The 22,699-nt window shown below is 35.4% G+C and overlaps 1 protein-coding gene and 1 long non-coding RNA gene across 6 annotated transcripts in view; one reads left to right on the top strand and one right to left on the bottom strand.

Annotated features, from left to right (window-relative positions):
• The window catches only part of LOC141497381 (uncharacterized), an 81,599-nt gene extending 61,841 nt beyond the window's left edge, over nt 1–19,758 (bottom strand). Inside the window, exons 1-2 of the long non-coding RNA XR_012471318.1 lie at nt 19,511–19,758; nt 1,720–1,962 (exon numbers count right to left, since the gene is read on the bottom strand). This is a non-coding gene — a long non-coding RNA (uncharacterized LOC141497381). The remainder of the gene's footprint in view (nt 1–1,719; nt 1,963–19,510) is intronic.
• The window catches only part of PALM2AKAP2 (PALM2 and AKAP2 fusion), a 534,014-nt gene that overhangs the window by 259,306 nt on the left and 252,009 nt on the right, over nt 1–22,699 (top strand). For 4 of the 5 annotated variants that reach the window (XM_074200018.1, XM_074200019.1, XM_074200020.1 and 1 more), the window contains exon 7: nt 11,361–12,065. The exons of the other annotated variant lie outside the window; for it this stretch is intronic. In XM_074200018.1, coding sequence (XP_074056119.1) covers nt 11,361–12,065 — 705 coding nt within the window. The remainder of the gene's footprint in view (nt 1–11,360; nt 12,066–22,699) is intronic. 5 annotated transcript variants of the gene reach the window in all.

The raw sequence follows: 22,699 nt of genomic DNA, 5'->3' as shown, positions 1-22,699 counted from the left end.
CACACTGCTTCTGTTCTCAGTTCTGAAGTGAAATAAAGTACATAAAATGTGTTCTTCCCTTGAAAGAAAAAGTTCATTTATTTTTTTTTAATCCAGATCTGTGATTTAATTCACACAAGAACAACAAACATTTTCCTTAACCAAAATTGGTTCTTTTTTTTCCTTTTTAAATGTAGTAAATTGGGGGCGGCTAGGTTGCACACTCCAAGGTCGGAGTCAGGAATTACCTGAGTTCAAATCCGGCCTTAGACACTTAATAATTACCTAGCATAATTACCTAGCTGTGTGGCCTTGGGCAAGCCACTTAACCCCATTGCCTTGAAAAATCTAAAAAATATAAAATAAAATAAAAAATAAAAGTAGTAAATTGGAAGAGACACTGTCCTGGATAAAATTCTGAACTATACATAGATGAATCAAATTGTTTGATTTAAAGAAATTATTTTTATTTCAATTTTTAAAAAAACAAAACCAGTGACAGCTAAGTGGCACAATGGATAAAGTAGCGGCCCTGGAGTCAGGAGTTCCTGAATTCAAATTCAGTCTCAAACATTTTGCTGACTATATGACATTGGGCAAATCACTTAACCTTGATTACTTCGAAAACACACACACACACACACACACACACACACACACACACACACACTCACACAAACCACAAAAAAACAAAATAATAATAAACCCAAACAATCTCCAGTGTGGAAAAATCTTTCTACTCCTTCAGGATCATAGATAAAGAGCCTCCTGAGGACTTCTATCCCAACCCCCTCATTTTATACATGAGGAAACTCAGGACAAGAAAGCTTATGTTACTTCTCAAGCTTAGGCAGGTATAGATTTTGAATCTAGGTGTTTTGGTTTGTGTCAGACACAGAGTCTGAACCTAGTTCTTCCTGACTCCAAACCTGGACAACTATCTCACTGATACAGAAGGAAGAGAAAAATCAATTCAAACCAAAATCAAAGCCCAAGAGACTCCCATAGTAGTCAGACCATTATTAATAGTCTTGTTTCCTATTAGATCAGACCATGGGTAGAATGGTTCTGGAAAAGGCAAGTGGAATTGTATAACACTCCCTTCACTATAATAAACATAATCATGCAAATCATGTCATCATGTATATAATTACATCTTCTATTATCATCATCATCTCCCAAGTCAAAGTTGCCCCCCTTGAAGACAGAATTATATTTAAATCAATGTGTCAATTTTTTTTCCTTTAAGAACCAGGATATAAAAAATGTTGGTGTTGGCAAGAGATCTGAACTTAAATACAGGCTCCTTCACTTAATAGTCAAGTCATATCAGCCTAGAAATTTCTGAGTTCAAATCAGACTTCAGATACTTCCTAGAAAGTTCTTAACCTTTCTGAACCTCAGTTTTCTCAATTCTAAAATAGAGATTTAAAAAAAAGAGTTCATTATCTAACTCACAGTGCTATCGGAATACAAAGTGTATAAGATTATAATAATTATTTATTCTCCAGTAGAACTTCAGAGCATTATTCACATGAGAACATCAGATATCTATAATGTGCTAGATTCTATAATGAAGTTGTGTAAGTCTAATGTACTAAGGTAATTAGGTGACACAAGGGAGAGTTCTGGTCCTGGAATTAGGACTCATCTTCCTGAGTTCAAACGCAACCTTAGGAACCTAATACCTATATGACACTGGGCAAGTCACTTCACCCTTATTTGACTCAGTTTCCTTACCTGTAAAATGATCTGGAGAAGGAAATGGTAAACCGCTCCAGTATCTTTGTCAAGAAAATTCCAGATGGTGTCACCAAGAGTTGGACACCACAGAAAACGATTAAATAATAGCAGTACATGAATCATTCATGCTGATTTGTTGATGCCTTTAAATGTAAGTCTCCTCCATGTTAGAGGCTCTTGTTTTTCCCTTCTTTGTATTTCCTGCTTGTAGTAAATTGAATTCTCTTTCATTTTTCAAGTCTGAGAAAGGAAGGATTAAAAGAAACATTAAGAGTCTGTTAGGTCCCAGGCACTTAAGAAATATCTTATTTGATTCTCATAAAAATCTGTAAGGTAGATTCTAGCATTGTCCCCTTTTTGCAGTTGAGGAAAGTGAGGCAGGCTGAGTTTCAGTGAGTTGTCCTGGTCATATAACTAGTAAATGGCTTAAGTCAAATTTAAGTTATCTTTCTGACTCCAGGCCCAGTGCTCTTTCCACTTTGTTACCTAGTTACCTTTGTAACAAGAGATAACACCGAATGGTTAAGGAATAGCAGTGAGATCTAAGATCCACAAACAATACTCCTAGAGCCAGAGGGCATGGTTTTATCTAGTCCTTCATGCCCCAGCCCACTTCTGCCTCACTTCTTCCTGCCTATCCCTGATCCCCAAACTTTGCCTTCACTATACCCCTAGGTCTGTAAAGATGCTGTACTCATGATAAGAGTCTGGGGGATATTTTATAGCCACCTATATTATTCATTAGCCAAACTAAAGCCAGAGGCCACAGAATGCAATGTTAGCTCTGCTTCCCTTCATTTACTATGGGCCCCTTGGCAAGTAAGTCATTTAACCATTTTGAGTCTTAATGTCCTCATCTTTGCAATGAAAACCATCACCCCCACCACCTCATATGTTGTAAGGAGTGAAAGAAAATTATTTGAAAGTAATTTTGATATATTTCTATAGACAAAGAAGTATATTTATAGATATCAGTATACATATTAATAATACACATTGGGGAGGAGTTGAGTGGATAAGTGATCTCCTTAGGATGAAGAACTCCCAAAAAGGAAACACTTTCTATCAATGCTGATGAACTATGACTTAAGAGGCTTTATAGAGGGAGCACCAAGAGTGAAGTAACCTGCCCAGGGTCACCCAGCCAATATGTGCCTAAGGCAACATTCCTGTGCTGTACAAATCTGTCTGCTATACCATGTTGCCTCTGGAAATATACAAACAGTGTAAAGAACATGAGATACTGGCAAAATAAATTTGCTGAAGATTCATGATTTCCCTGCATATTCCCTCCCTACATAGATATAAATATCAAATCCCTCTATGTGTTCATCGATGGTCTTTTTATGCTGCTGTGGCCAAAAATTAGTGGCTTTTAATAATGAGGATGAAAATGAGAGAGAGAAGGAAGAATAGTATATTTTCACATACTCAACTTATGTGTATGTGTATACTGAGAGGAAGGAAGGAGAGAGGGAAGGGAAGGGAAGGGAAGGGAAGGGAAGGGAAGGGAAGGGAAGGGAAGGGAAGGGAAGGGAAGGGAGGAAGGGAGGGAGGAAGGAAGGAAGGAAGGAAAGAAGGAAGGAAGGAAGGAAGGAAGGAGGGAAGGAAGGAGGGAAGGATAGAAGGAAGAAAGGGAGGAAGGAAGGGAGGTAAGGAAGGAGGGAAAGAGAAGAGGGAAGGAAGGAAGGAAGGAAGGAGGGAGGGAAGGAAGGGAATGAAGGAAAGAAGGAAGGAAAGTGGATGGGGAGGGAGTGAAGGAAGGAAGGGAAGGGAGGGAAGGAAAGGAATGAAGGAAGAAAAATGGATGGGGAGGGAGAGAAGGAAGGAAGGAAAGAAAGAAAAGAGGGAAAGAGGGAAAGAAAGAGGGAGGGAAGGAAGGAAGGAAGCAAGGAGGGAAGAAAGGAGGAAAGGGAAGGAAAAGAAAGGAAAAAGGAAATGAAAGGAAGGGAGGGAAGGAAAGGAATGTAGGATCAAAGGAAGGAAAGTGGATGGGAAGGAAGGGAAGGAGGAAGGGGAAGAAGGAAAGGAAGGAAGAAAGGAGGGAAGGAAGAAAGAAAGAAAATGAAGAAAGGAAGGAAGGGAGTAAGGGAGAGAAGGAGGGAAGAAAGGAAGTAGATGGGAAGAAAGGAGGGAGGGAAGGAAGGAAGGAAGGAAGGAAGGAAGGAAGGAAGGAAGAAAGGAAGGAAGGAAGGAAGGAAGGTCATTTATATTGTATTTACTATATGTTGGGCAATTTGAAAAGCACCAGGGATTTAAATACAAATAAGCAAATCAGTTTTGTCCTCAATAAGCTTGCATTTTAATGGAGGAGGATAACACATAAAAGGGTGCTAGAAATGGGAAGGGTATCCATGAGAATGATGTTGAGGAGCTGCCTAGAGGCAGTTAGGTAGCACAGTGGGTAGACTACTGAATTGGAGTCAGGAAGGCCTGAATTCAAATCAGGCTACTAGCTACGTGACCTGGGCAAGTCACTTAATAAAATGGGAATAATAACAACACTTTATCCATCAGGGTTATGGGCTTTGCAACCTTTAAAGTGCTATATAAATGCCAGATATATATGAAATCCCAGAAAGCATCATGGAGGCAAAGGGTGTACTGATAATATTTGACAATCAGATTTACCAGAAAAAAAATTATGCATACAAACTTTTAAATTTAATCTAAGTTATCTATACTATCTTAAATCTAAATAATCTAGAAAACAATAACTCAAGTACTGATTTGTTATAGATTTCTGAATTGTCAATGTTCACACTGAAAATTTAACAGTCAGCTCCTTCCAGTCAGTTAGAGTTGGTTCCAATATGCCCCTGTATAGAGGTTTAGTCCCTTCAAGATTAGATGAAAAGCTCACTTACAAGAACTGGGAGACTGAGAAGTAAAGTCCAAATTTCCTTTAGATTGGAGATGATCTGAAGGTAACACACAAAATTCTTCTTCATTATTTCTAGTTGGTACAGAAATGTTCTTGGGTTCTTGAAGGTTGTGATAATGAGAGTACAAGTTCTGACATTTCTCAACAGACAATAAAGGCTTTGAGTTTAGATCTGGTAATTGATTTTGTGTCTTTCATTGACTGACTATGCTAGGCTTCATTCTAAGAGAATTGGCCCCATTTAGTCATGGATCCTCAGAGTATTCAATTTAACAGGGATTTCTTATATACTTTCTAGTTGATTTCATAGATTTACAAATCTTGAATTGGAAGAAACCCTAGAGATTGTCTACTCTAATACCCTTATTTTATAAATGAGGAAACAGACCCAAAGAGGGTAAATCACACAAGCAGGAAAGTTAGAATTTGAACTCTTAAACTCTGTTTTTTTTCTTTTCACTGAGTTGTTTTCTTTCCACTCTATAAATGCTGCATAATGAAAGATCCATTCTTTCATGAAGCTTATCATTAAATAGGGAAATAAAATACATGCACACATAATCAAAACAGGATAACAAGATTACATACTGAGATTGAAGGATAGGAAGGTTGAGAAGGGAAAGAGATAAAGGAGAGAAGACTTCCTGAAGGAGTTAGCTTTTGCTCTAGGCTTTCAATGATGAGTAGGTATAATTGGTGTAGCTAAATGACACAGTGGATAGAGTGCCCAGGAAAACTTTTCTTTTTGAGTTCATATCTAACCTCAGAAACTTACTAGTTGTGTGACCCTAAGCAAGTAACATGTTTACCTCAATTTCTTCATTTGTAAAATAAGCTTGGATAAAGAAATGGCAAACCACTTAAGTGTCTTTGCCAAGAAAACTCCAGATGGGATCATACAGAGTCAGACACAACTGAAAAAAAAAACTGAACAAGAAAATAATTGAGTGAAGCAAGACAGAGAAAATTCCAAGAACAGAAAACGGTACAAGCATAGATAGGAAAACTCCATATCTGCCCTGAGGAAAAAGAATAATTAAGCTTGGCTAAGAGGAAAAAGTGGACTATATAGTAGACTACTATATAGTACCATCTTATACTACTAGAACATAAGTCTGGGAAGAAAGAATAGTGTCAGTTTGAATGCTAAGCAAATAAGATTGAACTTTACTTGGTAGGACATAGAAAACCTCTGAAGATTTTCAGGAAACAAATGACATGATTAGATCCTGTAATAAGGAACCCTAATCTAGAATTGCTTAGAAGATTAGATAAAGAGAGAAGATACATAGGAATACCTGTTTGAAGGCTATTACAAAAAGTGAGATGGGTTATATTATTAAGACTTTCATTAGGTTGGTTGCAGTGAAAATAGAATAATATGGAAGTGGAGTAAACAGGACAATCACTAATTTGCTGAGAAACAAGGGGGAAGAAAGCATCTTATTTTGGGATGTTGACGTGAAAGGACATCCAGGTGAAAACAAGTTAAAAGCAGTTGGAATTGTGGATTTGGAATTCAAAAGAGATGTCAGGGCTGTACTTATAGATTTAGGAATATTCAGTACAGTACAAAGCTCTGAGACTGAGTAATTGCCAGAGGAAAGGGCTCTAGAGAGAAAAGATACCAAGAACTGAACCTTGTAGTTCATCCTCCTTAAAGGTATTGGGAAAAGGATAAAGAATGAATGAAGGAGTCAAAGAAATTGTTTGAGTAGGAAGTGAATCAGGAGAATAAAAGTCAAAGGAAAAGAGTAGAGTATCCAAAGGAAAACAGTGTCAAATGCTGTAGAGAAGAAAATATGAGACTTTGAAAATAACAAAAGGGCATTAATAAGATGGTCACTGGTGACCTTAGAGAGTGGTTTCAGAATAGTGGTTGGGTTAAAAATCCATATTGCAAAGGGCAAAAGAGAGTGTATGATGAGGAACTAGTTATAGCAAGCTTGCATGCATATTTGTATATGTATATAAATGTTTAGTGTCAAGAGATTCTATTCAGAATGAACCGTTTAAACAAGTTTATAATAAACTAGATTTATAACCCTTCCTTTTAAAAGAATTGTTCCACAGATTATTTCATCCTTCCAATGTACTCACTTCTTTGCCTCAAAAAATCACATAAAGACCTTGCTGAAATATATTTTATACTGAAAGGTATACGGTATAAGGTATAAGCCTAGCTGAACATGTTAGGCTTCATTCTAAGAGAGGCACACCTCCTTAAAGGCAGAGAAACAAAAAAGGCCCCAAATGAATTGCATTACCTTAATCCAGTAAAACTATTAAATATAAAATTATGTTACTTTGTCTTAGACCAAATTTACAGTTTATTATGGCAAATGATGGGGTCCTGACAGTGTTGAATGTACAATGAAATCATCTTAGAGCAACACCTATATAAACTTAAACAAGTCTCTGAACTTTTCTGGGGCCCTGATTCCTCAAATTAAAATAAAGTACTTTACTAAATGACTTCTCTAAAGTTTCTTCCAACTCTAACATCATGACTATTTGGTATCAGCTAGATTCACTCAGATATATTCATATATAGATAGGCAGACAAAGATAGATACATAGATAGATAGATAGATAGACAGATAGATAAGACTTTAAATAGTGCAATAATCACAACTGTCTCCATAAGGCCCAAAGTAAGACATAAGGGATTCATTACCTGGGTTGATGTATAAATTTTAGGGATTCTATAAATTTGAATAGGGGAAAAATACATCTTTATTTTCATTAGCTTTTGGTTTCCTTTGTCATCCTATGTATTTTATTTTATGCATTAACAACATTATTCCAAGAAGGGTCCATAAACTTCACCAGATTTCCACAGGGGTCTATGACATAAGAAAAATGAAGAATCCTTGCATTAAATCAACTTGAACTTAATCTACTCCTCTCTCAGTCTCCCTTCTGTATGCTCCTTGCCTTGAGTGTTATTATACAATCTTCTCTTTTTCTTCATAGAAACTCTCCTTATCCTACTTGAAAACTATAAAGTTCATCAGGGATGGTCTTAGTTGCTATAATGTATTTCTGATAAACTAAAAGATTTTCAGTGTGTCTGTATCTTTTTTTAATTATGAAACAAGAAGAAAATCATGTGGAGATAAAATCTCCTCAAATGCCCATTCAAGCGCTTCCCCCATGCCTCCTAATTATTACTTTTCCTGCCAGCTGAGTTTTCACCTGTATTTTCTTTCTTTTATTTGATTATTAATCTTTGTTTCTACATCTGTTCTGATCATTAGCTAAAAAGTCACAAATTCTGAAGTGTATTTTTTTTTTTTTTTTTAGGATTTGGCAAGGCAAATGGGGTTTAGTGGCTTGCCCAAAGCCACACAGCTAGGTAATTATTAAGTGTCTGAGGCCAGATTTGAACCCAACTACTCCTGACTCCAGGGCCGGTGCTTTATCCACTGTGCCACCTAGCCGGCCCTGAAGTATATTTCATGAACCCCTGCCTATCCCTTTCATGGTATCTATGAGATCAAAACTACTTGTGTTATCAAACTAAATTATTTGCCTATTAAAATTATCTTCCCTTTACCAACTACTTTACCTATAAGAGACCAGATAGCCTTCATATACTTCAACCAAAATATATCATATCATGATAAACAAATAAAAACATAAATAAATAAATAAAGCATATCATAACAGATTCAACATAGAAGCAAATATGAGAATTCACCTATCTTCTATTAAGTCAAATATTAAAGCATTTTGCAAAAATATATAAAACAATGCCACTTTTCTCACCAGAAATTTTTTGTTTTGGAAAAATAATTTTTTTATAAAAATGTTATGTTAAGATATCATGAGTTCATTATTATTTTAAATGAATTAATTAACATTTTTACTTTAGCAGCTTTAATTTCTAATATGGTAAATATCAATTGATCTAACCTTAAAAGCTCTATTTTGGAAATGATTGAGAATCTTTCACTTAAGTGGATTCATGAAAAATAAAATTCAAATTCAACTGTTTTCTCAGCTCTGTTCTACCTGCTTTGTGATACAGATTGCCCTCCTTCATAGAGATACTATCCTCTACCAGAAACAATTGTTAATGGTATTGTTCTATACTTTATGAGTGAATGTTGGGATTTTCTGGGGTCAATTTTGTCTAGTAAGGGTTATTTTGGAACCTAACTTCCCACTTACCTAGAGCACAAATACTCTTAAACAATTGAAGATTGATAGGAGTTTTTAAGCTCAAAGATTAAAAATGGGAAAGGATCTCTCAAAAACATTCTGGCTCAAGCCCATTATTTTATAAATGAAAAAAACTGAGACTCAAATAGATTAAGGGCCTTGCCCAACGTCATACAGGTAGTGCATGAGAGAGCAGAGATTTGAACCTGCATCCCTCAGCTAAAAATCATGTGCTCTTTCCACCATTTAACCTTGCACATCAGTGTCTGAGGTTAGATTTCTGATTTCTTTTTTGTTTTCCTCTGCTCCCAGAGATTGGACAAAGGTATTATGCTTCATTTTGATGAAATCTGAAAATGATTTGTGCCATAAAGATACAAATTTTAAGGAAAGAGAATGTCTGTAAAATATTTCTCTTTTTCCTAGGTTAATTGGTATTTTTGTGAAGAGTGGAAAAACCATAGAAATGCTAAAAATACAAACTTTTTGGTCTCATGCCAAAAATATGACTAAAAGGGGAAATATTTTGTCCCATACTATCTTAACTGCAGATCAGTGTTGTCCTATTTTTATGTTTTATTGGATATTTGAGGAATAATTATTATGTCTCTTTCTCTTAATTTTGTTAATTACAACTATTCCTCAAGAGTTCCTTATAGATAGACAAAAACTAACCAGAAGATCAAAAATTTAATGTAAATTAGGATAAGAATAAAAACCTAGGATTTCACTGACATGAGACCTAACCAGGTGAGGAAATGTCTCCCACCACTGGCACTTTCTCTGCAACTTATGAGAGTTTCTTAAGACGATTGGGAAGACAATTGAGCTGCTCAGGGTCACATAGCCAGATTGTGTCAAAAGTGGGATTTAAATGCCTTCCTGATTCTCAGACCAGCTCTTTATCCACTATACTTCTTACTCTTAAAGTAAATCACACACCTACACATGTAACTTTTTTTAGGTTTGGTTTTTTTTTTTGCAAGGCAATGGGATTAAGTGGCTTGCCCAAGGCCACACAGGTAATTATTAAGTGTCTGAGGCTAGATTTGAACTCAGATACTCCTGATTCCAGGGCTGTTTGTTGCTCTATACACTGTGCCACCTAGCTGCCCCACATGTAACTTTTCAGATAGTCTTTTTTAATGAATCTACTAAATTTTCAAAACCTGTTCTATCTAATCACTTTGAAGTAGGACTTATCATGAATGTCCATGGTAAAATTGACAACATCTGATTTATGTATCTTTTTTTTTTGGAGGCAATCTGGGTTAAGTGACTGGCCCAAGCATCACACAACTGCTAGTGTCAGTTGTGAACTCAGATCCTTCTGATTCCAGATCTGGTGCCCTATCCATTGTGCCACCTAGCTGCCCCTACATCTGTTTTTTTAACCACTGCTCTGTGTGAGTGCAAAATATGTGTATGTGTGTGTACAAGTGTATGTGTGTATGTGCCTGTATGTAAGAGACAATGGTTGGGTGTTCTGTTGAGGAAAAATTAAGATTTCTCTTGGATTAAGTAAAACTTTAATGATCAGATACCTTGAAGAAATAAAACTGAATTTCTTTATTGTAATCTTTAAAAAAAAGTGACCAGCTTGCAGACTGTCTTATCTTCATCCATAAATGAAATATTAATCATTTTTCTTTATCAAGTGACAGATTCAACTCTGAATTGTTCTCTACACTTTTTGAACAGTGCCATAGTGGACAGAAGGGTTTGTGGTTTTCAAAACTGGAGCCTGTGATTAGATCTCCAATGACCATCCTTGCCATACTCCAGTCTGTATGGATAGTCTAAACTCAGTCTTGCCCCACTTCTGGTCATATATTAGAAAGGAAGTTAAGTGTCACAAGTGCTCTCATCACCTGAAGACTTCCATAGCTTTTGTTTATTTTTTTTAAGTTTTTTGCAAGGCAATGGGTAATTATTAAGTGTCTGAGGTCAGATTTGAACTCAGGTACTCCTGACTACAGGGCTGGTGCTCTATTCACTGTGCCACCTAGCTGCCCCTAGACTTCCATAGCTTTTAAAAAAATTGTTTTCTTTTGGAGTAGAGTATAAGAGACTTCTTGGAGAGAGAGCCCCTGAGCTTGGCATCAAGGAAGACAGAGGGGAAGTTAGAAATGGGCAAAGAGCTCTAAGGAAAAATGGTCAAAGTGCTTTAGAATTAGTCCACTTGAATGTTAAGTACTTTTAAAATTCTCTCTTCTTCTGTCAATCAGCGGTAAGCCCACAATCAAAGTCAGCTTGCATGTACCAACCTTAAAGCATCATTGAATCTTTAATAGTCATTGATGGGTCTCTCTTAACTGAACTTTCTTCTCCCAGGGCTGATCATTGCTGATATGTGGGACCTCATTACTCTACTTGTCTTTGTAATGCACATACTGCTGTATTCTCTTTAACCATCTCTATTCACCATATGTACCTCACTCTAACATGCAGGATGCTTGGCACTTAGAATAGCTTGATAGGCAGAAGGGCAAATAACTTTTTTTTTTCCTTTTGGTCTGTTTGGCAATTAACCATTCACTGGCTTTTTTTGTTGTAACATGCACTTCCTCTCTTGTTTTCATTCAAGCTGTGTACGCCATGGAAATTAATGTGGAGAAAGACAAACAAACAGGAGAGACCAAGATTCTCTCTACACCAACCATTGGCCCAGAGGGGGTCCATCAGAGAGGAGCCAAAGTCTATGATGATGGTACCAAAGTAGTCTATGAGGTACATTCGGGAAGTATGGTAGTAGAGAATGGAGTGCATAAATTAAGCTCAAAGGATGTAGACGAACTTATTCAGAAAGCCGGACAATCAAGCACAAGAGGAGGACAGGAGGCAAAGGCTGTGACAAAAGAGAGGACTGTGATAGCAGATGGGAGACTCAGCCACACAAAGGAACAGATGCTCTGCAAGGAGGCCAAGTTAGAAATGGTCCACAAATCTAGAAAAGACTATACTGAGAACATAGAACAGGCTAAAGTCCCTAGAGCTGAAGTCCCAGATGTCAGCATGGACCAGCCAGTGACCATGATTTTCATGGGCTACCAAAATATAGAAGGTGAAGAGGAGGCTAAAAAGGTGCTAGGCTATGATGAGACCATCAAAGCTGAATTGATCCTCATTGATGAAGACGATGAGAAGTCACTTCGAGAGAAGACAGTGACAGATGTGTCCACCATTGATGGAAATGCCGCCGAGCTTGTCTCCGGGAAGCCTATCTCAGACACCACGGAGCCCTCCTCCCCTGAAGTGAAGGAAGAGAGCCTGGCCACAGAACCAGTTCCAGGTACCCAAAAGAAAAAACGCTGTCATTGCTGTGTTGTCATGTGACTGCTTCCCTCTCTTCTCTCCTTCTGAGGAGCCTCTGCTCCCTCTGTCACTTACATAGACCTCTCTGTACAACTAACTGCAATACTGTGAACTGGAAGTGAATGCCTTCATTGCCTCACAGATGGATGGCTTTGATTTCTCTTTCCTCAATAAACTGAACCACGATGTTCTTATTTTGTTTTTCCCTCCATCAAATGTATTCTTTCTCTTTCACTTTTCTTTTATTCCTTAGCAGTTTCCCAATCAAGGGGCAAAGTGAATATGATTGTATTTATCTTATGGTGATTCCTCTCCCCCCCTTTATGAAATTGCTATACACACACACACACACACACACACACACACACACACACACACACACACACTTTGATGTGGGTCCGAAAAACTGACTCAAACATATACTGCATTGTTGAAAGCTGTTCACAATTAACCACTTATATCCACTAGCCTTAAGTCCTTTCCTTGAAAGAGAATTTGTGGTTTGGGGGGCTTTTTAAAAATTTCTGTGGCATGTTTCTAAAATGTGGTCCTAACTATTCCCTAACACTTTCTTCCCTATGCAATTTTTTTACCATGAGTTTCCATTTTTAGATCATAAGTGATAAAATACTATTGGCTATACTTGGGTATTAGGAAGCATCAAGGGTGATGCTTCATTCTCCTTTAAACTGACTTAAGCTTCCAGATTACAGTATTGTGCAGCTATATAATTTCCTTCAGTGAAAACTGAAATAAACTGGGCATGAAAAAATCCATCATTCAACCAAAATAAAATTTAAATATTCACCTGTCAGAAACTGTGTATCACAACTGATGATCTCTGTGTATAAAAGCTACCAATTTTTAAATTTTCTAAGAACATGAAACATTGTTTTAAGTTTTGACTTATCTCCAGACTTTAAGGAAGCAGAGAGAAACATAAATCTAGTTTCTAATCTTTCACGAAACAACAATGTAAATTTTTCTATTAAGCATTTATGTGTTTTTTTTTCCATGGCTATTTTCTGACATTTTAACAAAGGGATTATTTTAAAGAATCTCTCAAGTGACCATATTTCTGAAGTGGTGCTTTAAATGCATTAACTGTTGAATATTCATACACATCAAATTCAGCTGAGCCCTTCCTCTGGTTCTTTTCTTTCTGTCCAAGTTAGAGTGTTTTATAAATAATTTTAGCATGAAATCTTTCCCACTCCACTAAAAATTAAAAATCCAAGAGAGCTCTATAAACATTAAGCTAGAACTGAGATCAAATGAACAGATCCATTTCTGAGGGGGACCAATACAAATTATTAAAAGGCAATTTTGTTAATACATATCCAGTAATGGCTAAATTCTCAATGATAACTTGCTTAATAGTAGTTTACAAAACCATTGTTTTAAATTTCCAATTTGAATTTCTTGACCTGACATTAGGTTTATTCTTTTTTAGAAGAGTAAATGCTATTGTCTATATGGCATATTGTGTTTTTAGAAAGAACTTATGACCCCCCCAAAAATCTAATATACAGTTTTTCAGAATAGGTACATCATTTTTATCTTTAATTTTACAGATGAATGGAATTGAAAGGGGTATTTTTTTTTATTCCATGGGGAGAGCATAGCTACTTGTAGATGGTACTTTGATATAAGATATGATTTGTCCAAACAATTGCCTTTGAAAAAAAATGATCTTAGAAGTCAAACTTTGTTTAAAGTAAACTTGGTTACAAATTAATATAATATTTCATTAACCAGGGCAATTTATAGGCAGATACCTACCTATATGAAAAGAGAAGACATTCAGTTTAAAAGAAATAAACTAGCTTAAAACAGAGCATCTTGCTTTTGACAATACATTATTTTTGTTTTATTTTAGAGAAGAAACAGCATGAAAGAATGTTGTAACTTATCTTTTTTTAATGATTTGACTTTTAATTATCCAATATAAGATTTTTTTTAACCCATGAGAAGGTAAAAGTAGATTGATAATCTAAATTTAGCATTTTTTTTTCTAAAAACACTGAATCTGATTATTCCAGGTAAAAAACTGTGACCTGGAAGAAACTCCAACTACCACAAGTGCCTGAGTTATTCCCACATAATACCTTGTGTATTTGGAGAATGTTTTCCTTCCCCTTCTAAAGTCCCCAAAAAGTCAACTAATATCTGGAGAAGAAAAATAACAATTAGCAAATTAAATAAATTAGGTTTCTGTTTATAACTGTAGTTACAAGTCTGATTCGTTTTATTAAAGTCATACATGCCCAGGAAGAATCATTACAGTCTTTGAACTTCACACATCTTGTACTTCCCAACAGGGACAGAGGTTCAGCCAACATCTGTAATCAAGGCATAGTCTCACTCAGCTTTCAGATTCTAAAACTAATGACATATAAAGAGACCCAAGAGGGTGACTAGGTGGAGCAGTGGACAGAGCACTGGCCCTGGAGTCAAGAGTACCTGAGTTCAAATGTGACCTCAGACACTTAATAATGACCTAGCTATGTGGCCTTGGGCAAACCACTTAACCCCATTGCCTTGCAAAAAACCTAAAAAAAAAAAAGAGAGACCCAAGAGTCATGAAGTTCCTAATTGTTCTACAATGTTGCTCTTGTAGATTTTCTTCTGCCTTTAACTACAACATTCCTTGTGATATCATTCTTATCAAAGCTACACAGTATTCCTTTACATCAAGGGTTCTTAATGTTTTGTGTGAATGTAGATCATGGACCGTTTGACTTTCTGGAAAAACATGGATTCCCCTCTTCAGAATTATGATTTTAAATGTATTATATTAAATATGTAGTTTATAAAAGAAATCAATTATATCAGAAATATTATTAAAACATGTTTACAGACCTATAAATATAGATGTTAAAATTTTACTAAATAGTTCAAACAAGACTTTTTGATTCCTTTAACTCCTAAAGCCTAAGGCTTTTTTTTAATCCTCAATAAATTTTGTAATTGTCATTCTTAAGAAACAAAGTATAGAAGGAAAATGGGGAGGTAGTAGAATTGTGCCTCCTTTTCCAGTAAATATATATTTTACATTTGTAGACTTAAGATACAAAAATTACCTAAAAAGTTACAGTTTTCTAAATCTATACTTAAAACTGGAATCAAAAATTTCCTGCTTGAAATCCCCAAAATAATTGGACATTACTCAGTGGCTTTCAGACAAGCCAAATAAATACCTTCAGAAGTCATTTTGAAATGCTAGTTTAAAATAAAAAAGTAATTCATGACTATTACTTTGGAATTGCATTTATTCATCTATTCAGGTGATGAAAAAACATCTGTCCTAAGGACAAAGTAAGGGTCCTCTTTTTACTAATTTTGGAGAAATTTTTGACAAACTGAAAATGAATCACCTGCTTAAAACATGTGTATGTTCCCAGAATTCAGGCAAGGTTTAAAAAAAAACCCAAAACCCAAAAAACAAGTTTTCCTTCCATCCTGTGTCTTTACTATAATTTACATTTCAGAGATTATAGAAAGTCCTCTGAGAAATACCTCATGGTTGGTGCAAATTTACTGCTTGAGGAGAGAGGAAGAAAGCGGAAGGAAATTTACCGGGTATGCTGATAATCACAGAAGCCTAGAGACCATAATAAAAAATATCAAGCCTATGTGATAGAACCATGGATAAATATTGTCACCAGTTTTACTAAAATGCATTTTAATTTTTATCCAGAGGGAGTGGTTCTCTCAATATATCAATTCCTCCTTTGTAAAATGATAATTGTGATATATAGCTTTATCAATTAAGAGATTCGAGTAGTAACATCCCTACTTTTAGGAACTCTAGTATATTGATGGAAAAGTTCTTAAAAAGCATAATGTTTTTACAACCATCAACATAAAGTTAAATCACTGGTTTTTCTTTGCATTTAAAAAAGTATATGATTACCCAAAATCTTACTTGTTCACAATTTTTTCAGAAATCTAATGCTTAAGCAAGTCATATTTGCACTTTAGTAACTGAATATGTATAAACTCAGTTGAATGGGATAAGCCTTGGCCAGAAGATTTCATTTGATATCTTTGCCAGTTAACCTATTCAGAGAACCTGGAAATATTCATCCCACTGGGTACAGACAACTTTAGAGAATCAGTTGGACTAGATTTTTTTTTTCCTATTTCATTGACCAATTCACACACCATGTAGACCTGGCCTATTCTTTTCCTGAAAATTAAGAGTTTTTTTATTATAATATCTATTGAATTGAGCATTTGAATTATGACCAAAATTTCTTATTATGGATTATAATTTGATAATCAGCTTACATTTTCATAGTTCCACTGAACTCACTATATAAAACCCTCTAAAAGTTGAATATGGATACCTGAACAATCAAGATTCAGACAATAACTTCATCTTTCATTCATTTAGCAGACATTTATTACCTATTGTATACTAGTCACTGAGCTAGGCAGTGGGGCTATAGAGACAAAAAAAAAAAATAGTCCCTGCCCTCAAGGAGCTCTATACACCACTTCATAAAGGATACAGAACAATTTTTCAAGTATGATATTTAGATAAATTTATTGGGTTCTTAGTTTTTACTTAATAAGTCCTCAATTCTTGAACTCCATTAAATATTAAATGTATATTGATTAAAAAACCATAATATGAAAAACTCTTTTCAGTATAAAAGAGAAAATCAGAAATGGAATGAACTGCATGCTTTCCTATATCAGTGAACTGGTTAGCCTTAACTTTTATAAAAAAATTTTTTTCAATGTTCACTTTTACTAAATAGGGAGAAAATGATTACCTATGAAGCTTTTAAAAAATATTTTGTGAATTTTTTCTAAGTTTCAACACTTAGAGATATCATGTTATTTCTTTTCCCTTCCCCATTGTTCCTTATTCATATTAGACTGGTTTTTTGCTTTATTTTGTTTGCATAGCATTGAATTTTTATCAAAAAGTTAAAAATAAAAGACCCTCGGGACAAAAGAACAGAAGTACAGAAAGAAAAGAATTACAGGGTGGCTTTCTATTCATTTGCCTATGGCTGATGTACTGTATGGTTTATGTTTACAGAACTTATCTGATTTGCCTTTGTGAAGTTACCTAAATGAATGATAAAATAGGTCTGATGGGCCATTTGACTGTTTGCCTTAGTACTCTATTTATTTTTTCTTCTTTGCTGTCCTTTTTAATATTTCAGGCTGTATTCCAAAGCTGTATAAACACAACATTCTCTTTTGTAACCCCTTAGTACAAGTATCAGAGCCCAAGCCTCCTATGAAATACAGTTAAAATCCAGGATCCTCAACACACTCACACAAAAATCCCATGAGCACAAGTGATCTATGGAGGGCATAGTTTACCCAATATCTTTGCATCTGTACCAGCCAGTTGGACACTTCACTATGTTCTAAGTGCATGACACCATAGAAATATAGAATGTCAGAGTTCAGTGAAACATCAGAGGTCAACTTATCAACCTCTTATCATTATAGATGAGGAAATTGGGTACAGGCAAAGAAAATGACCTACCAAGGATAACTCAGTGGAAGAGCTGAAAAACAGAAACCCAGACCAGGACCCTTTTCATTATATTGTGCTACTGTATTCTATATTTAGGAGTCAGTAACTAGTTTAATTTTTTGAAAGTCATAGAGAATTTCCATCAGACCTCTCTCCAATATGAAAGTCATTATCTATAATGAATGCATTTCTATACACCCTTAAATGTGTGGCTGCAATAGTTTCTGCAGTGTAATATTGATAGAACATTTATTCATGTTTCTGAAAAATATTTTGAAGGGAAGTTAAAATTCACCTTAGTTACTGATACCCTCATAATATGGTAGTGCTAATGAAAACCATTTAGTAGCCAATTTGCAATTGCTGCTCTTGGTTTTGCTGCTCTTGGTAGTGGAATGATAGTATATATCTAGATCTGAGAGCTTTTTTCTTTTTAATTATGCACAATAATAATGGCACATAAACATATTAAGGGAAATCTAAAGTTGATGTCTAGTATGAGAGAAAGATATTCATTAACTGTCTAAAATTGTTTTAAAAATGCTATGGAAATAAAGAGAGGTAATGAAATGATGAAATGTAGTATTTTACATTTATGTAGTTTTTTAAAGGAATAATATTTTTCTAATGAGAAAACATTCTTTAAGCTTAGTTTGAAAACACTGCACTCTTAACAAATGGAATCATTTCCATCCCACTATTAGGATCACAGTTTTGCAGTAGGGTTTGCAGAGCTCACCCATGCCTTGGTTCAGGTAAGAGGTTCACACATTATTTTTGTCAGACACTATTGACCCTGCCTTGCCACTGTGTGAAAACAGGTGATGGGCTTGTCCACCAAATGATAGCGCTAGAGAAGACCTCAGAGATTGTCTAGTTCAACCTCCTCATTTTAGAGATGAGAACACTAAAACACATTTGAGGTTATACATGACTTCCTAAAGTCACCCAGGTTAAACATCAGAACTGGAATCCAAATTCATGCACTGGTCCCAGATCTAGTATTCTTTTCCACTGTAGCATTGTTTTTAGTCAACACTGACCTGATAGAATTTTTAAACCTGCCATTAGATCAGAAGACATTTAAAAAAAAATAATAATAGTTGAACCAGTGGTGATATCTCATTACTTGATCCTTTGAAAGAATTAATAACATCCCTGCAGCTATGGATCTCTAATATGCTAATAAAGTCTAGATGTTGTCCAAGTCAAATTCTTTCAGCAATTTCAAGAATTCAGAAAAAATCACCATACTGTATTTTGTTGTGCTTCAGAAACATGTGTAACTTAGATCTGTCCATAAATGCAAAAATCACAGTGTAAAAACCTGAAAACTAAAACATCCTAATACCCTGCCTTAAAAAATATCAGTGGAGAAAATGAACATTTTTAAAAGTCAAGTAATTCTTATTTTCCACCTACAAGTAATCTCCAAAGCTCTCAAATTCATTCTCTTCTGCTAAATGCCACCATTCCCAATTGCACTGGTTCTGCATTTTTCCCAGATCTTCCCCAGGTGCAATATCATAGCTCTGTCAATACTACCTGTTTAAAAAATAAAAAACCTTTAGAAGAAGTTGCCTACATCTTAATCACACACAATTTTCTAAGCACAGATAGTTTCTTCAAACTTGAGCAAACCACACCAGGATGCATTTTAGCATTTAACCCTCTGAATCACCTCTGAGGATTTAGATTTCTCATTCTTAGACACAGTATAATATGGAAACAAGGGTGATTAAGTAACAGTATTTTATCTGATTATGAACCAGAGACTATTCAGTTGGCTTCAGAAAGTTACCAGAGGTCAAGCTAGCATTTATTTATTAAGCACCTATATAATGCACACTGTCCTAAAGTGTACAAAAGTGACAAAGAAAGGTTAAAAAAAAAGCCAGTGCTCTCAAGGAACTCACAGTTTAATAAGGAGAGAAACCCTTCCACGTCCCATCCAGTTTTCTCTTGTATATCATTTGGGCTTCTTTCAAATAGGTCCCACTCAAGTTTAGCTGTTATTTTGAACAAGTACCCCTGTTAACAGAGGCATCTAAACAACCTAGTGAGAGAACTATGCAATTGTTCAAACTCTAAAAGCCTGTTTTGTCTTAGAGCTGAAAAAGAAGGAAGCATCTTTCAGTTTAGAGAGAAAATGAGTCTCCCTAGTTTTTCAGCAGGAAGCAACACTTCTTGCAGTAGGGGACAAAACATAAGACCTGATTAGAACAAAAGAATTCACTGGAGGGAAATAATGTTTCAGTAAATGAAAATAGGTTCCTGTTATTTCATGGTTGGTTAGTTGTTGGATTGGGGGGGGAGGGGGGAGGGGGAGGAAGAGGACCATAAGGGTACATATTTTCCCTCCTTTCAACTTCAAATCTAGTTATGTTTGATTCTTACAGGGGTTTAAGAAAATGTTGTGTAAAATGCAGCTTTACACTGAATGTAGATTGTTATTGGAAATTTTCAGCTTTAGCTGCTCATTTTGAGTGAGCCTTATACATGTAAATAGATCCACGTTTGTTGGGGGAGGGAGGGAAAAGGGGACCTGTTGTGCTCACACTGAATTAGAATTTCTGGGCTAGCTGCTCAACTTTGTAACCTGAAGCATACATTGACTGTTCTGTCTCCTACAGATTAATAACAACAACAACAAAAAGACATCAAAATAGCACTGCCAGAGACAGTCAAGCTGTAACTGTGGCTTCTCTCCTTTACTCTGTACAGTATTAATAGAAAATAAAACTGCCTTTTCACTGCACCTACCTCTTGTGTCTCTGAGCTCAGATTCTTTTCAATTCCTACTTTGCCAAGAACTTCTGTACTGAGATGCCTTGTATTGAAAGAGGCTGTTCAGTAAACAAATAAACACTAACAAACATGTCTGGGTTCACATTCTGTATGATTACTAATATATGACTTAGTTTTCACTCAAGATACTAACTTACCTTACTGCTGCTTTCCATCTCATCCCTTACTGACCTCTTATTCTATATGTCTGGACAAAACTATCCCTTTTCTTCTCACTTTAAGACTTTGGCTCACTTACCACATTCTTCACATTCTGGGAGTTTCATCCAATGAGGACTAAACCTTAAGACAATATAGTTTCTTAAGTAGTTCTTTTGCATTTCTTTAGTGAAGTCTCTATACTTGGTCTGGATAGAGAACTATGGAATTTATCAAATAGTTGGTGAGAAAGGGGGAATTAGGATTTAAAGATAAACTGACAGAAATGTAAAGAATCTGTGGTCTTCCAGTTACAGTTCCTCAGTATACTCCTGCCCTCCCCTCCCTCACTTTTGAAGACATAGAAGGTTGAGTAATTAGAGAACTGGGCTTGAATCCTGTCTCTTACACTATTTATAAGACCCAGACCAAGTCACTTAACTTCTTTCATATGCAGTTTTTTCCTTTGTAAATGGAAAAGGCGGTCTTCTAACATCCCTTTTAACTCTATATCTGTGATCCTAGAAACTTTTGTCCAAAGAACATAAACTTAAACTTTGAAAGTTTCTTTTTAAGCTGCTATACTTGGTTAAGAAGAAATCAAGTCCCCTGCAAAGTTGTTTTTGCTTTGGATATCACCTCAGTAAGGGAAACTGTCTTATAAAGTCTTTTATGTATTCTGAGCCCTGGCTAAAGGAGCTAAATCAAGGAGTTCTTAACCCATTTTTGTCATGAAATCCTTTGGGAGGCAGATGAAATCCTGAGAATACTTGCTTGTTTTAGTTTTAGTTTTTTTAATGCATAAAATGTTTAAGGATTACAAAAGTAATGAATTACATTGAAATAGTTATATGGTTCAGAGGATAGAGTGCTGGACCTGAAATCAGGGAGGCCTGAGTTCAAATTAAGTTTTAGATACCAGCTATGTGACTCTGGACAAATCACTTAACCTCTTTCTAACTCAGTTTCCTCATCTGTAAAATGGTAGTTGTGAAATAATAGATAGAAAATGCTTTGAAAACCTTAAAGCACTATCTAAATTCTAGTCATTTTTAGGATTTTCATCAAAAACATTTTCTAAAACATTGATGAATTCCAGGTTATGAATTCTTGGAGACAGACCCAGCTCACTTTGAATCAAATTTCATTCCACCTAAGTTACAATGTTTTGCAGAAAGAAATGCAGACACTTGTCTCTACTGCCATTGATAGTAAAATAATTTCCAATTTCTAGGCACTGTGTAAACTAGAAAAAGGGTGATTTAATAGTAATTAGTTATTTTATCTCCTGATACAAATAGATTCCTCTATTGACTTCAGAAAGTTACTAGTAGAGATGGTAATTTAGCCTTTGCTGAATGGCCTGTCCCTTGGATCATAATCCATATATCTTATAGACATTTTAGAATTCTCTTTGTGTATCAGTCATTGCTCCACTTCCCTTCAAACTATGTAGAAAAATAGAATTTTCTTCCCCAAACAGTAGGTGGTAACACTTTCTAGAAATAGGTCACACCAAATCATTTGCTAATTAAAAGAATGGCAGTGTTGGGCAAATCAAATACATAGAGAGTTATACTTCTTTTATTGTTCAATCCTTTTAGTCTTAATAAGTATCTGAGGGCACTTTTGTCTTCCCAATTCCAGACCTGGTGCTCTATTCATTCAATCACTTAGCTAATCCAAGGTATACTGTTGAATAACGTAAAGTTCTTGTGGTTTCATGATTTTCTAACTATACTTAACCAAAGTAGAAACATTTTAGATTTTAAAAGATTACAGGGGCAGCTAGGTGGCACAGTGGATAAAGCACTGGCCCTGGAATAACTGGGTTCAAATCCAGTCTCAGACACTTAATAATTACCTAGCTGTGTGGCCTTGAGTAAGCCACTTAACCCCATTTGCCTTTCAAAAAAAAAAAAAGATTATAGAACTAAGGGGCTGAGAAAATGCATCCCAGGTGACTTATTCTGGTCAAAGGAGATGATAGATTATTTGAAAACTGCCATAAGAAGGACATTTTATTATCTACCTTGATCATTTTAAATCTTTTACATCAAGAAGTCCTTCTTAAACTCTAAATTCAAATTTCATTCATATTAAAGTAAAAATCTATTTCTATCAGATTTCATGCTAAAAAAGAACATTGTGAAGAAAAC

The sequence above is a fragment of the Macrotis lagotis genome, chromosome X, assembly GCF_037893015.1.
Source record: "Macrotis lagotis isolate mMagLag1 chromosome X, bilby.v1.9.chrom.fasta, whole genome shotgun sequence".
Classification (NCBI taxonomy): domain Eukaryota; kingdom Metazoa; phylum Chordata; class Mammalia; order Peramelemorphia; family Peramelidae; genus Macrotis; species Macrotis lagotis.
The sequence above is the reverse complement of the archived record's forward strand: the minus strand, read 5'-3'. Positions and strand labels throughout refer to the sequence as shown.